The 17,702-nt window shown below is 51.1% G+C and overlaps 1 protein-coding gene and 1 long non-coding RNA gene across 5 annotated transcripts; both read right to left on the bottom strand.

The window, feature by feature from the left end:
* Positions 1 to 1,177: 1,177 nt before the first annotated feature.
* Positions 1,178 to 3,337, bottom strand: LOC144335228 (uncharacterized). Its single transcript, XR_013405891.1, has 2 exons — positions 1,546 to 3,337; positions 1,178 to 1,227 (listed from the first exon to the last, which is right to left on the bottom strand). It is a non-coding gene; the product is annotated as an uncharacterized LOC144335228 (long non-coding RNA).
* A 2,072-nt stretch (positions 3,338 to 5,409) lies between these two features.
* MRM3 (mitochondrial rRNA methyltransferase 3) lies at positions 5,410 to 17,680 on the bottom strand. 4 transcript variants are annotated; one of them, XM_077969733.1, is made up of 4 exons: positions 17,360 to 17,680; positions 16,727 to 16,971; positions 11,581 to 11,907; positions 5,410 to 7,647 (listed from the first exon to the last, which is right to left on the bottom strand). In XM_077969733.1, exons 3-4 carry the CDS (start codon positions 11,717 to 11,719, stop codon positions 7,112 to 7,114), a joined length of 675 nt encoding a protein of 224 aa, XP_077825859.1. In that variant the 5' UTR covers positions 11,720 to 11,907; positions 16,727 to 16,971; positions 17,360 to 17,680; the 3' UTR covers positions 5,410 to 7,111. The 4 variants fall into 4 exon arrangements, with proteins under 4 accessions (XP_077825859.1, XP_077825858.1, XP_077825860.1 ...); XM_077969732.1 differs by having other exon boundaries at positions 11,581 to 11,748; XM_077969734.1 differs by lacking the exon at positions 16,727 to 16,971 and having other exon boundaries at positions 11,581 to 11,748.
* Between the last annotated feature and the right edge of the window lie 22 nt (positions 17,681 to 17,702).

Below are 17,702 nucleotides of genomic sequence, written 5' to 3'. Positions count from 1 at the left end.
TCGCTCCTGGTTTGACTGGGAAGCTCATCTGGGTGACAGTGGCAGAGGCAGGTCCCTCCTGGAGCGCTGGCCACCGTCTCTCCTGATTCGACTTGGCCCTGGACGGAGGGCGAATCCTCAGATCATGTACCTTGTTGTGAACATTCTTGCCCATTTCCTCCCTCCAGGGGAGCCGAGTCCTCTGAAGTCTGAGAAAGCTGGTTGGGAAATCAGGAGGAATCACGCACAGGTCTCCTTGTGAAGAATGGGGCAAGTGTGGGAGCCCCTTAATCCCAGCTCGTCCCAGGGCTCAGGGCTTCTCTGGGAACCCTGCCAGTGTCTCCCTTAGAGGTCGGGGTGGGTGGGATGAATGTGGCTGACCTGAATGTGGGAGATGGCAGGATTTCTGTCTGTGCCCTGTATCGTGATGGCCTCGGAGGAGAGGTAGGTTCTCTTAGTTCCTTCTACCTTTAGGGCAGAAGGAACCAAGTCCAGCGAGGGGGTTGCCCTTAGTCATTGCACCTAGATTCTCGACACCAGAATTCCCCTTTTAGAGTGGATTTGTAGCTTCCTTAAGATCCCCGGGGAAGTTTTACTCCAAAGGTTCAGGTTTATACGGTGACGACTCTGCGGGAAACGTTCTGGCAGAATCGCTTCTGAGTGTCAGGGGTCGACAGGGAGAGGTCGTAAAGGTCACTGGTTCCGGTGAAGCGGGGGCGTGATAATCCCCACCAGGCGGCTCCACAGTCCCGCCAGACTCCTGCTGTTAATTGGAAGCAGGTTCAGCACCAGCTGTGGCATATTCAAGGGCTTCCTCCAGCAGCCAGGAAAACCAGGCCCTGCAGGTGGAGGCCGGGGGCTGTGAAAACGCCACCCTGGGGTTCCCAAGTGTGTGTTCACCACAGTGACTTCCAGATCCCATCTGCCCGTTCTCACAACAGAGATGAGGGTTTTTTTTTTTTATTATTGAGACGGAGTCTCGCTGTGTCGCCCAGGCTGGAGTGCAGTGGCTGGATCTCTGCTCACTGCAAGCTCCGCCTCCCGGGTTCAAGCGATTCTCCTGCCTCAGCCTCCCGAGTAGCTGGGACTACAGGCGCCCGCCACCTCGCCCGGCTAGTTTTTTGTATTTTTAGTAGAGATGGGGTTTCACCATGTTAGCCAGGATGGTCTCGATCTCCTGCCCTCGTGATCCGCCCGCCTCAGCCTCCCAAAGTGCTGGGATTACAGGCCTGAGCCACTGCACATGACCTGTTTTTTTTTTTTTTTTTTTTTTTTTTTTTTTGAGGCGGAGTCTCGCTCTGTCGCCCAGGCTGGAGTGCAGTGGCGCGATCTCGGCTCACTGCAAGCTCCGCCTCCCGGGTTCCCGCCATTCTCCTGCCTCAGCCTCCCTAGTAGCTGGGACTACAGGCGCCGCCACCACGCCCGGCTAATTTTTTTGTATTTTTAGTGGAGACGGGGTTTCATTGTGTTAGCCAGGATGGTCTCGATCTCCTGACCTCGTGATCCGCCCGTCTCGGCCTCCCAAAGTGCTGGGATTACAGGCTTGAGCCACCGCGCCCGGCCGACCTGTTTTTTTTTTAACCTGTCTCCCAGCATTAAAGATCTGTTTAAGAAAAAGGGTATGTTTTCCACATTGAATTCCTGATTGGGAAAAACAAAATTTATAAAAGGGAAAAGGGCATGTTTGGGACAGGCAGGCATGGCAGATGAAAACCAGCTTCTTTTCCAGAGAGCGGTGACCTCCCGCTCTTGCTTTTCGCCCCTTGGTACGTCCTTGAAATCATCGGCCATCACTTACCAGAATACAGGGAGACAGTACTGTGTTGGCGTTGGCCAAGCTTCTAATAGTAATTTTCAGCCAGACTTTGTTTTTTCCTATTGCCTAATTAAAGACACTGAAAAGCTGTTCTCCCCTCCTGCTGCCTTGTTCTAGGACAGCAAACTGAATTCAGCAACAATACAGACGGAGCCAGATGTGGCCCAGGAGCAGATCCGCGGGACCTAACACGGTGCTGCACGGTGCAGCTTAGGGAGAAAACACAATGTGTGAGAGGGCACAGGTGTCGGGACCCTGCACACCAGGAAGTGTGGTGCCGGGAGGGCCTTGAGTGAGGGCACACGCGTAGGAACCCTGCACACTGGGAAGCGTGGTGCTGGGACGACCTTGAGTGAGGGCACACGCGTCGGGACCCTGCACGCCGGGAAGCGTGGTGCCGGGAGGGCTCTGAGTGAGGGCACACGCTGTTCACAGTGCCCTTGCCCCGGGCAGGCCCATGAATGGTGCCTGCTAGGACTAGAAGGCCGCTGTTGTACACGCTGTGGGTGGCTGGGCACACAGGCCCGTAGGTTCAGGATGCCTCCTGCAGCTTCTCTCTGGGGGCAGCTTTGGGAGCCAAGGACTGAGCAGGGGGCCATGAGCTCAAAGGATCTTTCCAGTTTTCCCCGAAGCAGTTGAATGAGAGAAGTGGGCACTTAGCGCCACCCCTCACTGCTGCCGCCGACAGATGAGAGCACACACCTGCTTCCTCCAGGCTGCGGCTGCTCAAGGGAAAATTATTTGGGAACAAATAGCTGTTGATCATTAGCTTCGTTGGTGCTGGGAACATAACAAGGGTATTCTAGGTGCACCTTGCATGTGGGCACATGAAGACAGGTAAGTATGCTTACTGTCATTTTTCTAGGCGTGTGTCTCACCCCCTTGGTGCTTTGAGATACTTCCCAAGCCTGAGAATGTGTTTGGAGGTTTGGGTGGAACTGCTGGGTTTCTGTTAAATAACACACAACTCGCGAAAGCCTCTGTCCCAGGTCTGCAGGCCAGTGTGCAGTCCAGAGGCAGAGATGGCAGTCTGGATTCCTGGGTGCTCAGGCCTCACACACATGAGGAAGCCACCCACGTGTGCTAGAACTAGGATACAGTAGGGAGGGCCAAAAAAATCAATCTCGAATGTCAGAGGACGTGGAAATCCTGTCCCTGTCAGGGAAGAGCCACTCAGCTTGCAGTCAGCACACCCCGCCCTCGGCGTCTCAGAGGAGCAGGGAAGGGAGGCTGAGGCTCCTCCGTCCCCAATCGTGTTCCCTGTTCCCTTCCTGCAATTTTTTTTTTTTTTTTGAGACAAGAGTTTTACTCTTGTCACCCTGGCTGGAGTGCAGTGGTGTGATCTGGCTCACTGCAACCTCCGCCTCCCGCGTTCAAGCAATTCTCCTGCCTCAGCCTCCCGAGTAGCTGTGATTACAGGCGCCCGCCACCACGCCCGGCTAATTTTCTTGTATTTTTAGTAGAGACGGGGTGTCACTGTGTTAGCCAAGATGGTCTCGAACTCCTGACCTCGTGATCCGCCCGCCTTGGTCTCCCAAAGTGCTGGGATTACAGGCGTGAGCCACCGCGTCCAGCCCACTTCTTGCATTTTGAGGAAGCAGCACCCTTGGTTATGGCCCATAACAACTCAGGCTTCAACGGAAAGAAGTGGGTGTTCCCTACACAGCAGTCCAGGAAGCCAGATACTGGGGGTGTGGTGAGAACAGAACTGACCCATCCATCAGCCATTCCGGATTCTCCGTCACTCAGCCGCAGAGCATCAGCCAGGCTTCCTGAGCATCGGGAGGACTTGGCTTCAGCCTCTGTCTCAGCTGCTCGAATGTAACGTGGTTCCGTTATTCAGAGACTTCAGTCATCCTGAGCAATAAACCAGCCCATCCATTAACTTGGCCCCTAGCTTATTACGTGTGTGCACTCACTGCACTGATGAAAACAGGAAGCGGGGCCGGTGCAGTGGCTCACGCCTGTCCTCCCAGCACTTTGGAGGCTGAAGCAGAAGGACAGCTTGAGGCCGGGAGTTCAAGACTAGCCTAGGCAACATGGCAAAACCCCATCTGAAAGAAAAAAGGAAAGAAAGAAAATAGAGGAAGCACAATCATGGAATTTTTAAGGTGGCAACGTGTTTTCTTAAAAGCAGGTGAGCCTGTCAGGTCTGCTCCTGAGGGAGAGGTGGCTTGGTCAAGAGGGCGGCCCCAGGCCCTGCAGTGCAGCTGGTGATTTTCAGTGCAAAGCTCTGGAGCCTTGGATGGGGTGTGCGTCTGGGCTGTGTGCGGCAGAATGGCAAAAGTGGGGCTAAGTCTGGCCCGGCGTGGCTGGTGCGGACATCTGGGGTTGCTGCCAACCCCGGGGCAAGCGGTGGGGGGGTCCCCCGAGGTCTGTTCCTCCTCTGGACCTTAATGACCAGGCTCCCAGCCAGGAGCCAGCGGCTGGGGCAAGGGGAGTGATTTCAGCGCCCTCTGCCCCGAAGCAGGAACTGCAGGGCCAGCTGGGGGGCGCCCAGCGTGAGCTCCAGGCACATCTGGACATCTGCGCTTTGCCCAGAGTTGCTTTCTCAGAGGCTCCAGTCAGAGGAAAGTTGTGCTGGTTTTTCCTGCTGTTTCCCGTTGGTCCTCTTTGGCCTCCGTTTTTGTTCCATGTCTTCCTGTACTCCAGGTTCTTTCTTCTGAGTCATGTGGGACAATCCGGATGGGTCTCCACCTTTAACACCCGGGAGCACGCACAGCAAAATGCTCTCTGGTGGAGGGAGACTTCACTCCATCGTCCTTTCCTCCCTTTTCAACCACTGAAATCCAGGAAAAAAATCGCAGCCCCGCCCTTCAGCACTAGGGTGGTTTTGGAGGCTTCGCCTGCCACCTCCTGGCAGACGCCACTGTGGCAGCTTCGCGGCCACACAATGGCGCGGGAGCGCGGCCAACATCCCGACGATGTTTGTCTCTCGGCCAAGCAGTGTTTTTCTTGTGAAATGTTGCTCGTTTTTTATTCCCGTTTACTAGGGAAATGGTGACAGAACGAATGTCGGCCTCAAAACTGAGGATTCAAGGTAGTGATTTTCCAAAATCACTCAGCAAATAACCACCATCTGCTCCTCTGGATTCACTGAAGAAAGGACAATTTGCCTCCCTCCTGCACCCTCCCTTGTCCCTCCTAAATTATACCCATGAGTATATGAAGTGAACTTAAGGCACTGCATATAAGCCACGGACTCTAAAGCAATGGGATGTAAATTTCTTTCCCTCTTACACCCAGGATAAAACAGGCTTCGAATTACTTGTCAGTGTAGGCCGGGCGCGGCGGCTCACGCCTGTAATCCCAGCACTTTGGAAGGCTGAGGCGGGTGGATCACGAGGTCAGGAGATCAAGACCATCCTGGCCAACATGGTGAAACGCTTTCACTACTTAAAAGTACAAAAAATTAGCCGGGCGAGGTGGCGGGTGCCTGTAGTCCCAGCTACTCGGGAGGCTGAGGCAGGAGAACGGCGTGAACCTGAGGGGCAGAGCTTACAGTGAGCTGAGATCCGGCCACTGCACTCCAGCCTGGGCGACAGAGCGAGACTCCGTCTCAAAAAAAAAAAAAATTACTTTCCAGTGTTTACATTGCTTTTTCTAAACAAGGACAAGGTAAATACATGGTTTATTCTTTCACTGTTATTTTGTAACAAGAGTCAGCGTGAGTATAACCCAGGGAACAAATCCCAGGAGATTGGTTTTAGGCTGGAAAGATGTGAGCTTCCTTTTCCTGACTCCTGCTTCTTGAGCACTTTCCTGAGGTGTCTGGGGAGACTGGAATGGGATGAATTTGCGTTCTCCAGGCCGCCCGTCCGCCTGTCCTCTGCTCTAGCCTTTGTGAGCAGTGTTGTGGGCAGCCACTTGCATGTGCAGCTCTGGGGAGGCCCAGACCACAGCGGGGCCCCGGAGCAGATGCTCAAATATTCAAATGTCAGCCTGGGAGGACGCTGTCCCTGCAAACACCGTCCCCTGGAACATGCCAGAGCATCCCACCCTGCCCCCCTGGCACGTGAACCATGCTTAGTCATTTGGTTCTCCCACGAGGAAGTTTTACCAGGAAGTTGGGGGAGTAGAAAAGAAGGGGTGGGGGGCATGGTTTCTCCTGGGCACACCAGCGACACACTTGACCTCCCTGGAGTGAGCAGCTGAGGGGCTCCCAAAGAATCCAAACTGTTACGGGAGCCGCTGGGCAGAAGGGTGTGGAGAAGCACGTCTGGTGGTGGTCTCAACTCCAACCATGTTGTGTGTGGCCGCAAAAGCAGTGCTTAAAGTGAGTCCCATACTCCCCCCATCCACCCCGTCCCCACAGTTCCATATAGATACAGTGACCAGCATCAGCACCTGCCCTGAAGCACCTGCCCTGGCTTCATCCTGGTTTGGCCGCTGGTAGGTAAAGATGCAGCTTGCCCTGGTCCCTGGAGGGGCTGAGAGAACAGAAGGGTCCTGCCGCTGTGTTGTGGGCGTTCATCCTCAGAACCTTGGCCTCTAAACATCGGGGGGTGAGACGTAAGTCGTGCTAACACAGGGAACCAGGAAACAGTGACACTTTCATGACAAATGCAGGGTAAGGCTGCAGATTTTGAAATTCAGTTTTCTGCATAGACTTCCGTCTCTGCAAAAATCCTCAAAAAGATATCTGCAGAGGTGCCAAGGTCTGACACAGCCTGTTAAATTAAGCCATTTCTATGGATACATAAACAGTGGCTCAGTGAAGGCATGAACAATCTCAAAGACAGATCATCTGAGCCCAGAGCAGAGCTACTGGATGCCAACAGTTTAGCCCTCAGCTTTCTGGTATTCCCTTAGCCACGTCCTCGTTACCAGGCCAAACGTGACAGGTACTGTGACACACCAACCACACAAAACAACTGTTTAACGTAATCCGCTGCTCATAGTTTATTCTCCACCGACCAACAATCGTCTGTGAGTGACGTGGCTATGACCTGTAACTGGTGCTTGACGATCGCAAACACCCACCAGCTGGTGGAGTGGACGCCTCCCTGCCCAGGTTGATGCTTCAGGAACTTTCTGGGCACGAAGTGCTTCCTGGTGGACAATTTTTAAAAACACACAGAGCCATGTGGGTCACCAAGAGAAAAAAGATAGAACCTTGAAATTAGTGACCCGATGGGAAGAATTTGGACCTGTTCTTTCTGAGGAAGTTCTTATTTTTCCCGTAACCGTGTGACGCATCACACCTGCCCCCTGAACATGGGGGCCATAGTCACTGACTCTGCCAGCCTCCAACCCGTGTGCTGGTGTAGGAGGAGCTGGAGACGTCCTGAAGCAGGAGTCACTTCTGCGTCCTTCTCAGTGGTGACTCCTGTCCCTGCTCAAGTGCTCCGCCCTCCCCCGCAGCTGTCGTTTCCCTTCGAAAAGCAGGATGCTTGCCGCCATGGCCGAGTTGAGGCTGTCCACACCAGGCACAACGGGGATCAGCAGCCTCTTGCCACCAGTGCTCTCTGCCAGCTGCAGGGACTCCACGCTCACGCCGTCGGTCTCCCCGCCAATCACCACAGCTGCCGGCGCCTCTGTCCAGTCCGAGTCGTAACTCTGAACCTCAACATCAGGCAGCCAATCTTGACTGGCTCCCGTTTCTACATCTTCCTCTTCTTCATACTTCTGAAACTTCAGCAACCGTTGGTTAGACACCCAGCCGTGGTCACTGGCTTTATTAGACATCTGAGCCTGGGCATAAAGGCCACAGTTGTCAGCCACATAGACCCGGGTGTCAGGGGGCAGGTAATTGGGCACGGTTTCCCACTCCAGATTATTGATAATGGGCACCTGGAAATGTGCGCCCATACCCGCCCGGAGCACTTTGGGCTCCCAGGGATCCACACAGCCTGGAAAATAAAAAGACAGGATACAATCAAGATGTTACAAATCTTCCCAGACCAGGGGACTGTGCAGTAAGTCAGATTAATTTTGGATCAGGAGATGAAGTTATTCTACGATAGCTTTCTTGAGAGCTGGGACCTTCTGCCTCTCTGACTGTGACAGCATCCAGCAAAGTGACTACAGGAGTCATTCCTGCTAGTGCTGAAAATATTTTCTCTATCCTTTCAACATCTCCCATACACACGTGCCAGACACTGCACAGAAGATGCAGAGAGAATTAAAGTCCCCAACCCCAAGGAACGCACAGTGTAGTGGGTGGTGGCCCTGGGTGAGTATCTTAAACAGATGACTACAGTATCAGTAACTGATGTAAAAGCAGCACCAACACAGTCATAGAAAACCCATGGACAAAGCAGGGCAATGAGAAAAACCATCTAAAAGACTATGACACGAAGAGAAAGGCCCAGGCAGATGACAGGGCTAGAAGAAGTGGGAGAGTGACGCAGCCTAAGGACTGTGAGCAAGGTGAGTCTGCCAATCAGCAATGGGGCTTTGGTGGCGCAGGAGGTGAGCCGGCCAATGAGCGCTGGGGCTGTGGCAGCACAGGAGGTGAGCTGGCCAATCAGCGGGTGGGGCTGTGGCGGCACAGGAGGTGAGCTGGCCAATCAGCGGGTGGGGCTGTGGCGGCACAGGAGGTGAGCTGGCCAATCAGTGGGTGGGGCTGCGGCGGCACAGGAGGTGAGCCGGCCAATCAGTGCTGGGGCTGGGGCGGCACAGGAGGTGAGCGGGCCAATCAGTGCTGGGGCTGTGGCGGCACAGGAGGTGAGCTGGCCAATCAGCGGGTGGGGGGTGTGGTGGCACAGGAGGTGAGCTGGCCAATCAGTGCTGGGGCTGGGGCGGCACAGGAGGTGAGCGGGCCAATCAGCGGGTGGGGCTGTGGCGGCACAGGAGGTGAGCTGGCCAATCAGTGGGTAGGGGTGTGGTGGCACAGGAGGTGAGCTGGCCAATCAGTGCTGGGGCTGTGGCGGCACAGGAGGTGAGCTGGCCAATCAGTGGGTGGGGCTGTGGCGGCACAGGAGGTGAGCTGGCCAATCAGTGGGTAGGGGTGTGGTGGCACAGGAGGTGAGCCGGCCAATCAGTGCTGGGGCTGGAGTGGCACAGGAGGTGAGCGGGCCAATCAGCGGGTGGGGGGTGTGGCGGCACAGGAGGTGAGTGGGCCAATCAGTGGGTGGGGGGTGTGGTGTCCAGTGAGCTGGCCAATCAGCGCTGGGGCTGTGGCAGCACAGGAGGTGGGAGGTGGGCTGGCCAACACGGAGGAGGCCGCCTATGGGAAGCTGAGGAGTTTGGCATTTTATCTGAAGACAGTATCATGCCATTGGGTATCTTAAGCAAAGCAGTGCCAGAATCAGATCTGTGTTTCATCAAGACCCACCGGGCTTCAACGTTCAGTCTGCACTGGAGCAGGGAAAGCCCTAGAGAGGAAATGAGGCAAGAGGCCACCCCGGCAGCAGCCTCAGCCTGGCCTTTGCCAGGGCCTGCCCCTCACCACAGGCGGGCTGGAGAGCGGCCCAGGGTGGGGCCCCATAGGGACTGCATCACCTCCCACCCTCCCCCGCACAATTTGTTAGCGCAAGTCTTCTCCTGACGAGTTACTTTAAAAGTTCATTTGTCAAACCTCAGGATAGACGAACTAGGCAAACCAGATTTTAAAAGGAGAATAAGACACAGAGGATGTAACAGCGCCTGCACCCCCAACCACGGCTTTCCTTTCCCTCTCCCTGCAGGAAACCAGAGATGGGCCCACATGTGTGAGAGGAGCGGCCCAGGCTGACCCCTCTACCTGGAGGGGAGAAGGGAAAGGCGAGGCTCCTCCCGTCATCCTCATGTCCTGGATACGGGCACCACACCAAGTATTTCCTTTCTTTCCCCATTTCTTACACACCAGCCATCAGTGTCAGTGTGAAAACCACACTGCTTGGATTATTTAGATTTATTTCCAAATCCCACAATAGCTATCAGAGCACTAAATAACGGGGCGAGTAAGCGGGGTACTGGTCACGGAACCCCAGCACGTAGCTCTCACATGGCACAGAAACGTACTCTAGCAAGGCGTGATGAGAAAGAGGTGCGAGCAGCAATTCAGGCAAGTCTCAACAACGGGTGCCACTATTAGTTTACTTTTTTTTTTTTTTTTTTTTTTTTTTTTGAGACGGAGTCATGCTCTGTCGCCCAGGCTGGAGTGCAGTGGCCGGATCTCAGCTCACTGCAAGCTCCGCCTCCCGGGTTCACGCCATTCTCCTGCCTCAGCCTCCCGAGTAGCTGGGACTACAGGCGCCCGCCACCTCGCCCGGCTAGTTTTTTGTATTTTTTAGTAGAGACGGGGTTTCACCATGTTAGCCAGGATGGTCTCGATCTCCTGACCTCGTGATCCGCCCGTCTCGGCCTCCCAAAGTGCTGGGATTACAGGCTTGAGCCACCGCGCCCGGCCTTAGTTTACTTTTAATGGTGGCTGGAGTGTTTCTGATGAATGGTACTCTCTGTCCTCTCGCCCCCAAGGTGTAACAGACATTTTAGGCATGCCCCAGCTGTCAGGCAAGTCTGTTTAGAGCCAAGCCGATTAATCCCCATTTCTGATGATGAGAGACAGAAGTGTAACGAGGTGGATTTGTGTGTGGGGCATGTGACCCACGCTGAGGCTAAGGGAAACTAAGGGAAACGGATCACGATGACATTAGGATTCAGAGCTTCTGACCTCATTCCTAGCAGGTTTCATGATAATTTTAAAAAATAATAAACATTGGCTGGGTATGGCAGCTCACGCCTATAATCTCAGCACTTTGCGAGTCGGAGGCAGGAGGATCCCTTGAGCTTAGGAGTTTGAGATCAGCCTGGGCAGCAGAGCAAGACCCTGTCTCTACAAAAAACATAATTTTTTAAAAAGAGAATCAACATTTACTGAATTACTTGTGTGCCAGGTAAGGTTGAAGTACCTTATGTGCATCATCTCACTCAATCCTCACAATGACCAGGGAGATTGTTATTCCTCCCACTTCACCAATGAGGAAGCTGAACTTCAGGGACTACTGCTCAGGGACCAGAGCTAGTGAAGGCAGACCAAGATCCAACCCGTGTCTGCCTGCCCAGAGCCCTAGCTCACCTAACAATGGCTGAACCTGGCTGGGCGTGGTTGCTCATGCCTGTAATTCCAGTGCTTTGGGAGACTGAGGCACGAGGACTGCTTGAGCCACAGCCAGTTCAACACCAGCCTAGGCAACATAGTGAGACCCCATTTCTTTTAAAAAAAGACCTACTAATCCACCTGTTTTTTTTTTTTTTTTTTTTTTTTTTTGAGGCGGAGTCTCGTTCTGTCGCCCAGGCTGGAGTGCAGTGGCGCGATCTCGGCTCACTGCAAGCTCCGCCTCCCGGGTTCACGCCATTCTCTTGCCTCAGCCTCCCGAGTAGCTGGGACTACAGGCGCCGCCACCACGCCCGGCTAATTTTTTTGTATTTTTAGTGGAGATGGGGTTTCATTGTGTTAGCCAGGATGGTCTCGATCTCCTGACCTCGTGATCCGCCCGTCTCGGCCTCCCAAAGTGCTGGGATTACAGGCTTGAGCCACCGCGCCCGGCCTTTTTTTTTTTTTTTTTTTGAGAGGGAGTCTCACTGTGTCGCCCAGGCTGGAGTGTAGTGGTGAGCTTGCTGCAGCCTCGACATCCCAGGCTCAAGCAATCCTCCCACCTCAGCCTCCCAAGTTGCTGGGACGACAGGCACACCCCACCACACCCAGCCAATTTTAATTTTTTTTTGTAGAGACGAGGTCTCACTCTGTTGCCCAGGATGGTCCTGAACTCCTGGGCTCGAGTGACCCTCCTGCCTCGGCCTCCCAAAGGGCTGGATTACAGGTGGGAGCCACCGCACCCGGCCTTGGATGCTCTTACCTTTGGTGAGTAGCACTTTGCTGCAGCCCGCCCCAGCTGCGGATCTCAGAATTGTCCCCAGGTTCCCAGGGTCACGGAGATTGTCACAAATCAATGATAAAGGCAGTGAATGCTGAAGCTGAGTCTTTGGATATGCCATCTTAACATGGTCCGGCTTGGCAAAAATTCCTGAGGAGACAAAACAGATGCCATCTTAACATGGTCCGGCTTGGCAAAAATCCCTGAGGAGACAAAACAGATGCCACCTTAACATGGTCAGGTTTGGCAAAAATCCCTGAGGAGACAAAACAGATGCCATCTTAACATGGTCCGGCTTGGCAAAAATCCCTGAGGAGACAAAACAGATGCCACCTTAACATGGTCAGGTTTGGCAAAAATCCCTGAGGAGACAAAACAGATGCCACCTTAACATGGTCCGGCTTGGCAAAAATCCCTGAGGAGACAAAACAGATGCCACCTTAACATGGTCAGGTTTGGCAAAAATTCCTGAGACAGATGCCAACTTAACATGGACATGGTCCGGCTTGGCAAAAATCCCTGAGGAGACAAAACAGATGGTTTACTTGCCTGGTGTGGGCACGGGGAATAGTCTGACTTTTCATTTACTTATCAATCTTTATATGGTCTTAGTTACATAAAAATACATGACTACGGGCCAGGTGCAGTGGCTCACGCCTGTAATCCCAACACTTTGGGAGGCCAAGGCAGGTGGATCACCTGAGGTCAGGAGTTCGAGACCAGCCTGGCCAACATGGCAAAACCTTGTCTCTAATAAAAATACAAAGATTAGCCGAGCGTGGTGGCGCGTGCCTCTAGTCCCAGCTACTTGGGAGGCTGAGGGCAACACAGTGAGACTCCCTCTAAAAAAAATAAAAACACCAATACATTCTGATTGGCAAAATTCAAACAACATAAAATTCTACCATTACCACTCTCCTCCCCTCAATTATACTGGAGTGCATCCTTTTAGAACTTGTTCTATGCATCTACCTATATATACGCACACCTGTCCATATATAAATGTATTTCTTTTACATTAGGTATCATACTCTGTATTATTCTGTAACCTATTTTACGTAACAACATATCTTGAACTTACCACGTCAGTATGTTTGACGCTACTTTTTTCCTTTAACTGCTGTAGGCTTTTTTTTTTTTTCTGAGACAGAGTCTCATTTTCTCACTCTGTCACCCAGGCTGGAATACAAGGGTGTAATGTTGGCTCACTGCAACCTGTGCCTCCTGGAGAATTAAGCAATTCTCCTGCCTCTCAGCCTCCCAAGTAGCTGGATTACAGAGACCCGCAACCACACCCGGCTGATTTTTTGTATTTTTAATAGAGACGGGGTTTTGCCATGTTGGCCAGGCTGGTCTCAAAATCCTGACCTCAGGTGATCCACCCGCCTCAGCCTCCCGAACTGCTGGGATGACAGGGTGAGCTACCGCACCTGGCCTCTGTTTTGTAGTATGAATGTACCTCAGTTCATTTTGCTCTTCTCCTATGGACTGTTAAATTATTTGAATTTTTCTCTGTTACAAATAATGCTGCAATGGGCATCCCCGTAGGACTGTCTGTCCATGTGTCTAAAAATTTCTCTAGCATAAATACCTTGAGTGAAATGGACAAATGATGTGTGTGCACTCTGAACGTTCACACGGGCTCTTTCCGTTTATTCACATCAGGAACTCATAAATATCTCCTTCTGGCCGGGCACAGTGGCTCACGCCTAAAATCACAGCACTTTGGGAAGCTGAGGTGGGCGGATCACAAGGTCAGGAGTTCGAGACCAGCCTGAACAACATGGTGAAACCCCCGTCTCTAATAAAAATACAAAAACAAAAAACAAAACAAAACCTGTTTTCCAGCCCAAACCCTTCTCAACAGAGGATCTATCACTTGTTTCCATTTTTCCCAGTGTGACAGGAAAAACGGCATGCCATTATTTTAACTTGCCTTTTCCCTGATTACTAGAGAAGCTAAACACCTTACTGACCTATTGCGACCTTCTTCAGTGAGTTCCTGTGCTCCCTTAACTGTCTCGTTTCTATAACCTGTGCCCATCTTCCTACCAGGTAGGCTTTTAAGAAACAGTTTGTAGGTTTAACTTAAATATTTAAAAAACAATTATTAGCCTGCTATACTCTGATTTATCCGACCTTTATCACACATTTTAAAATTAAAAGTACATTCCTAGGAAAAAATCTGAATTTCAAAACTTGAACGCATCAAAGTAACGACCCCTTTTTCAAATACACTGGCTTGGAAGCACTGTCTTAGGGACATACTCTGCAAAACAAAGGGGCTGTGGGTGCAGTGAACGCTTGAGTCACTTCTAAGGCCTCACGCTGGAGGTACAGAAGCCTGGGAGCTTTAGAATGGGTACAGCCACTTACCCATGACCTCTCTGTCCTCAGTCTGATACAAAAGAGTAAAATGGAGTCTGGGACTATCTGGGAAAATGAAAACCCCAAGTGGCCTTCTTAGTGGAAAATTCTCTAATCTCTATATTATAAAATTATATATACATTATATAATAATCTACATTATCTAATCTGCATTATAATAATCTCTACATTATAATAATCTCTAAAGTTTTATGGAAAGAATTTATGGGAAAAGGCCGGGCGCGGTGGCTCAAGCCTGTAATCCCAGCACTTTGGGAGGCCGAGATGGGCGGATCACGAGGTCAGGAGATCGAGACCATCCTGGCTAACACGGTGAAACCCCGTCTCTACTAAGAAATACAAAAAATAGCCGGGCGAGGTGGCAGCGCCTGTAGTCCCAGCTACTCGGGAGGCTGAGGCAGGAGAATGGCCTGAACCTGGGAGGCGGAGGTTGCAGTGAGCTGAGATCCGGCCACTGCACTCCAGCCTGGGCTACAGAGCGAGACTCCGTCTCAAAAAAAAAAAAAAAAAAATTTATGGGAAAAGAGAAAAACTGGAAAAAGGCTAATAACAGTATTAAAATGGCTTTAGAGCACATGAGATTTCTGTGGTATAGACGAAGGTATTCACATGGATGTATCACATATCCACAGGTTTCTTTTTGAATCACCATGTTTCCTGGTAGAGGTGATAATGATAACCTTTTAGTAAACATTTAGTAAAAGATAAATCTTTTAGTAAACATTTTTTTTTAGGCCAAGCACTACCTTAAACTCTTTATGTATCATTACCAAATATTCAAACCCTTTGTAGTCAGCTCCCAAGGGACTGTACAGATTTTTTGAATCTTACTAGTATTTTGTCATATATAATTGCTCCATCTACTGACTGACGTCAGGAGATGAAGTAGTACTTGTACTGAAACATGATACAATCAAAGATTTAGGATTCTTTCTAAAGACAGTGCAGGTAAAAAGCCTACCCACCACTGAAGGCAACGGAAGGGTATTAGGCGTCTGTGTGCTGTGAGAGAGCCTCCACTTCCGAGTCACAGATGGCCACAAGCCATTCAGTAGGGCAGGGGATCTTAGAAGTCCTTTACTTCTACTTGAATGTCTGTGGTGATAAGAACCCACCATACAGAGACCCTACTTACGTCACTGGATTCTGCAGAGTGTCTGTCTAAAGCCTGACAGGTGCTGCCAGTTCCTATCCATTTCTCCCTTATTCCTTGCCCTCAAATTATAAAGCCAGGAAATGATGAAAGCAGGTATAATGATGAAGTTCAAGATGGGATGGCCACTGTTAGCACACGTGCCCAAAGTGACAAGCTCAGTAAAAATGAATGACATGTTCACTGAAGCATCGAGTGTGGATTAGAGGGCTGTTTCTAGTGAGAATATGGTTACTTAGCATGAGTAATTCCAGGTACTTTAGTAATCCAAGTCCCCATCCTAGGATCTAAGAGTTCTGATTGTAGAGGCACAGATCCCTGTGACTCACTGGATTACAGAAACAAGAGATGGTCCCCAGTTCAAGGATTCAGTTTTCATATCTTAAATAAAACTCCAATGTCAAAAACGTATGAAAAACTTATCTTCTCATATTTAGACCAAAGACTTTGTAATTGCTAATCGACATTAAGTAAGATTAAGTTAGATTCAGCCAAATGAAGAAACAGACTAGAAGACAAGGTTCTCCGTTTATTGGGCTAAACAGGGCAGTATATTATGGCTTATACCTCACTTCTTAGATCTGCTTCTAGAATAAGGAATTTATTAACAGTGATCACCACATCAGCAGAGTTTTTGCAGAAATGAAGGGCTAACTCTTTTAGTAAACATTTTCTTAAGTTTTAATCTGACATAAAAAGTTGAAGACGTAATCTAAAAAATACAAGGTTTGAGGAATAGTGGTTCTTCCTAGAGATTATAAAGAGCCACAACACAAATGATAGTGAAAAACGGGTTTCAATTTCCATTGAAAATATTCTAAAATACACAGGTTTGAGAATTATGTTTTTCTTTTTTTTTTTTTTTTTTGAGACGGAGTCTCGCTCTGTCACCCAGGCTGGAGTGCAGTGGCCGGATCTCAGCTCACTGCAAGCTCCGCCTCCCGGGTTCACGCCATTCTCCTGCCTCAGCCTCCCAAGTAGCTGGGACTACAGGCGCCCGCCACCTCGCCCGGCTAAGTTTTTTTTTGTATTTTTAGTAGAGACGGGGTTTCACTGTGTTAGCCAGGATGGTCTCGATCTCCTGACCTCGTGATCCGCCCGTCTCGGCCTCCCAAAGTGCTGGGATTACAGGCTTGAGCCACCGCGCCCGGCCGAGAATTATGTTTTTCTAATTGTAACATTTTGAATTTCATTTCAATGAAATCTGCTGTCCTAAGACAAGTATGAGAAATTAATCCTAGGTCTCCACACCTTAAGATACACTGTGTAAGGCTGGGCACAGTGGCTCATGCTTTAATGCCAGCACATTAGGAGGCAGAGGCAGGAGGATCACCTGAGGTCAGGAGTTCGACACCAGCCTGGCCAACATGGTGAAACCCCATCTCTACTAAAAATACAAAAATTAGCCAGGCGTGGTGGTGCATGCCCGTAGTCTCAGCTACTCGGGAGGCTGAGGCAGGAGAATCCCTTGAACCTGAGAGGCGAAGGTTGCAGTGGGCCGAGATTGCGCCATTGCACTCCAGCCTGGGTGACAGAGCAAGACAAAAAAAAAAAAAAAAAAAGATACACTGTGTAATAATCACTGACCCATTATTCCTTGTGGTGTTACGAGGTCGGACCAATCCTTGATATCCTCAAATTTCACCTTAATGAGGCTGACACCTTTCAGCTTATCGACTGGCAGCTCCTTTAGGTATTCTAGACGGCTAAAGAAGAACATTTTTGGCACAGCTCCAGCCTTGAGAGCGTCTGTAATGAGCCTGCGACCTTCCAGCAGGATCTTCCCTTGTTTTTCCCGAAACGGCCTGGACTTTACTATTGTCATTACACTGCTGTAGATGGAAATAAAAAAACAGGTAACTATCAACATCCTTGTTACTAAGACACGCTTAGTTGTAACAGAAATAAAGAGCCAAGGAGAGGGCCGGGCGCGGTGGCTCACGCCTGTCATTCCAGCACTTTGGGAGGCCGAGGCGGGCGGATCACCTGAGGTCAGGAGTTCGAGACCAGGCTGACCAACATGGTGAAACAAAAACAACAACAAAGAGCTGAGGGGAAACAGAAGCTAATTCCAAAGACACTATTCGGCCCTCTGTGCATAATACAAAAGCCAGCGGGCTGTACTGGAAGAAGTCCTCCATCCGGAGAAGGAGGTTAAGGCTCCGCTGTGAGGCGGGAAGGGAAACGAGAACATTCGACAGGCTTCAAGACCCACATCACCTCAGCCTCCTGTCCCCGGGATAAGCTTTATCGTAGCGAAGCCCAGACTCTTGCCAGGTGCTGGGAGCGTGGGATGTGGACTCCTCAAGCGGTGATTTCTCTCGTTGCTCCTGGGCACTGGCCTCAGATGCTGCCTTGCGTGGCTGCTTCCCGGGAGCGCGCTTCCGTTCCACCACCTCTCCGGAAGGAAACACCACTTTCACTGCGCTCCGCCGCAGCGCCCGGACCCAGCGCCTCGCGTCAAGGTCCCAAGCCTGCACCACCTGCAGCAGCGGCCGCACGACAAACCTCGAGCGTCTCACCAGCGCCGCCATCTTCTCTGAGACCCGGGCTGCGTCACCAA

Source organism: Macaca mulatta, chromosome 16 (assembly GCF_049350105.2).
Source record: "Macaca mulatta isolate MMU2019108-1 chromosome 16, T2T-MMU8v2.0, whole genome shotgun sequence".
Lineage (NCBI taxonomy): Eukaryota > Metazoa > Chordata > Mammalia > Primates > Cercopithecidae > Macaca > Macaca mulatta.
Note: the sequence above shows the minus strand (reverse complement) of the source record. Positions and strands in the feature narration are given on the sequence as shown.

What these genes read in the sequence shown, in the direction of transcription:
- MRM3 (XM_077969732.1), bottom strand. Translation starts at nt 17,673, where the DNA reads ATGGCGGCGCTGGTGAGACGCTCGAGGTTTGTCGTGCGGCCGCTGCTG. An exon ending in CCCGGGGACAGGAGGCTGAG is followed by an intron (nt 16,972 to 17,359) that starts GTGATGTGGGTC and finishes TTCCATCTACAG; the next exon opens with CAGTGTAATGACAATAGTAA. An exon ending in AACACCACAAGGAATAATGG is followed by an intron (nt 11,749 to 16,726) that starts GTCAGTGATTAT and finishes TTGTCTCCTCAG; the next exon opens with GAATTTTTGCCAAGCCGGAC.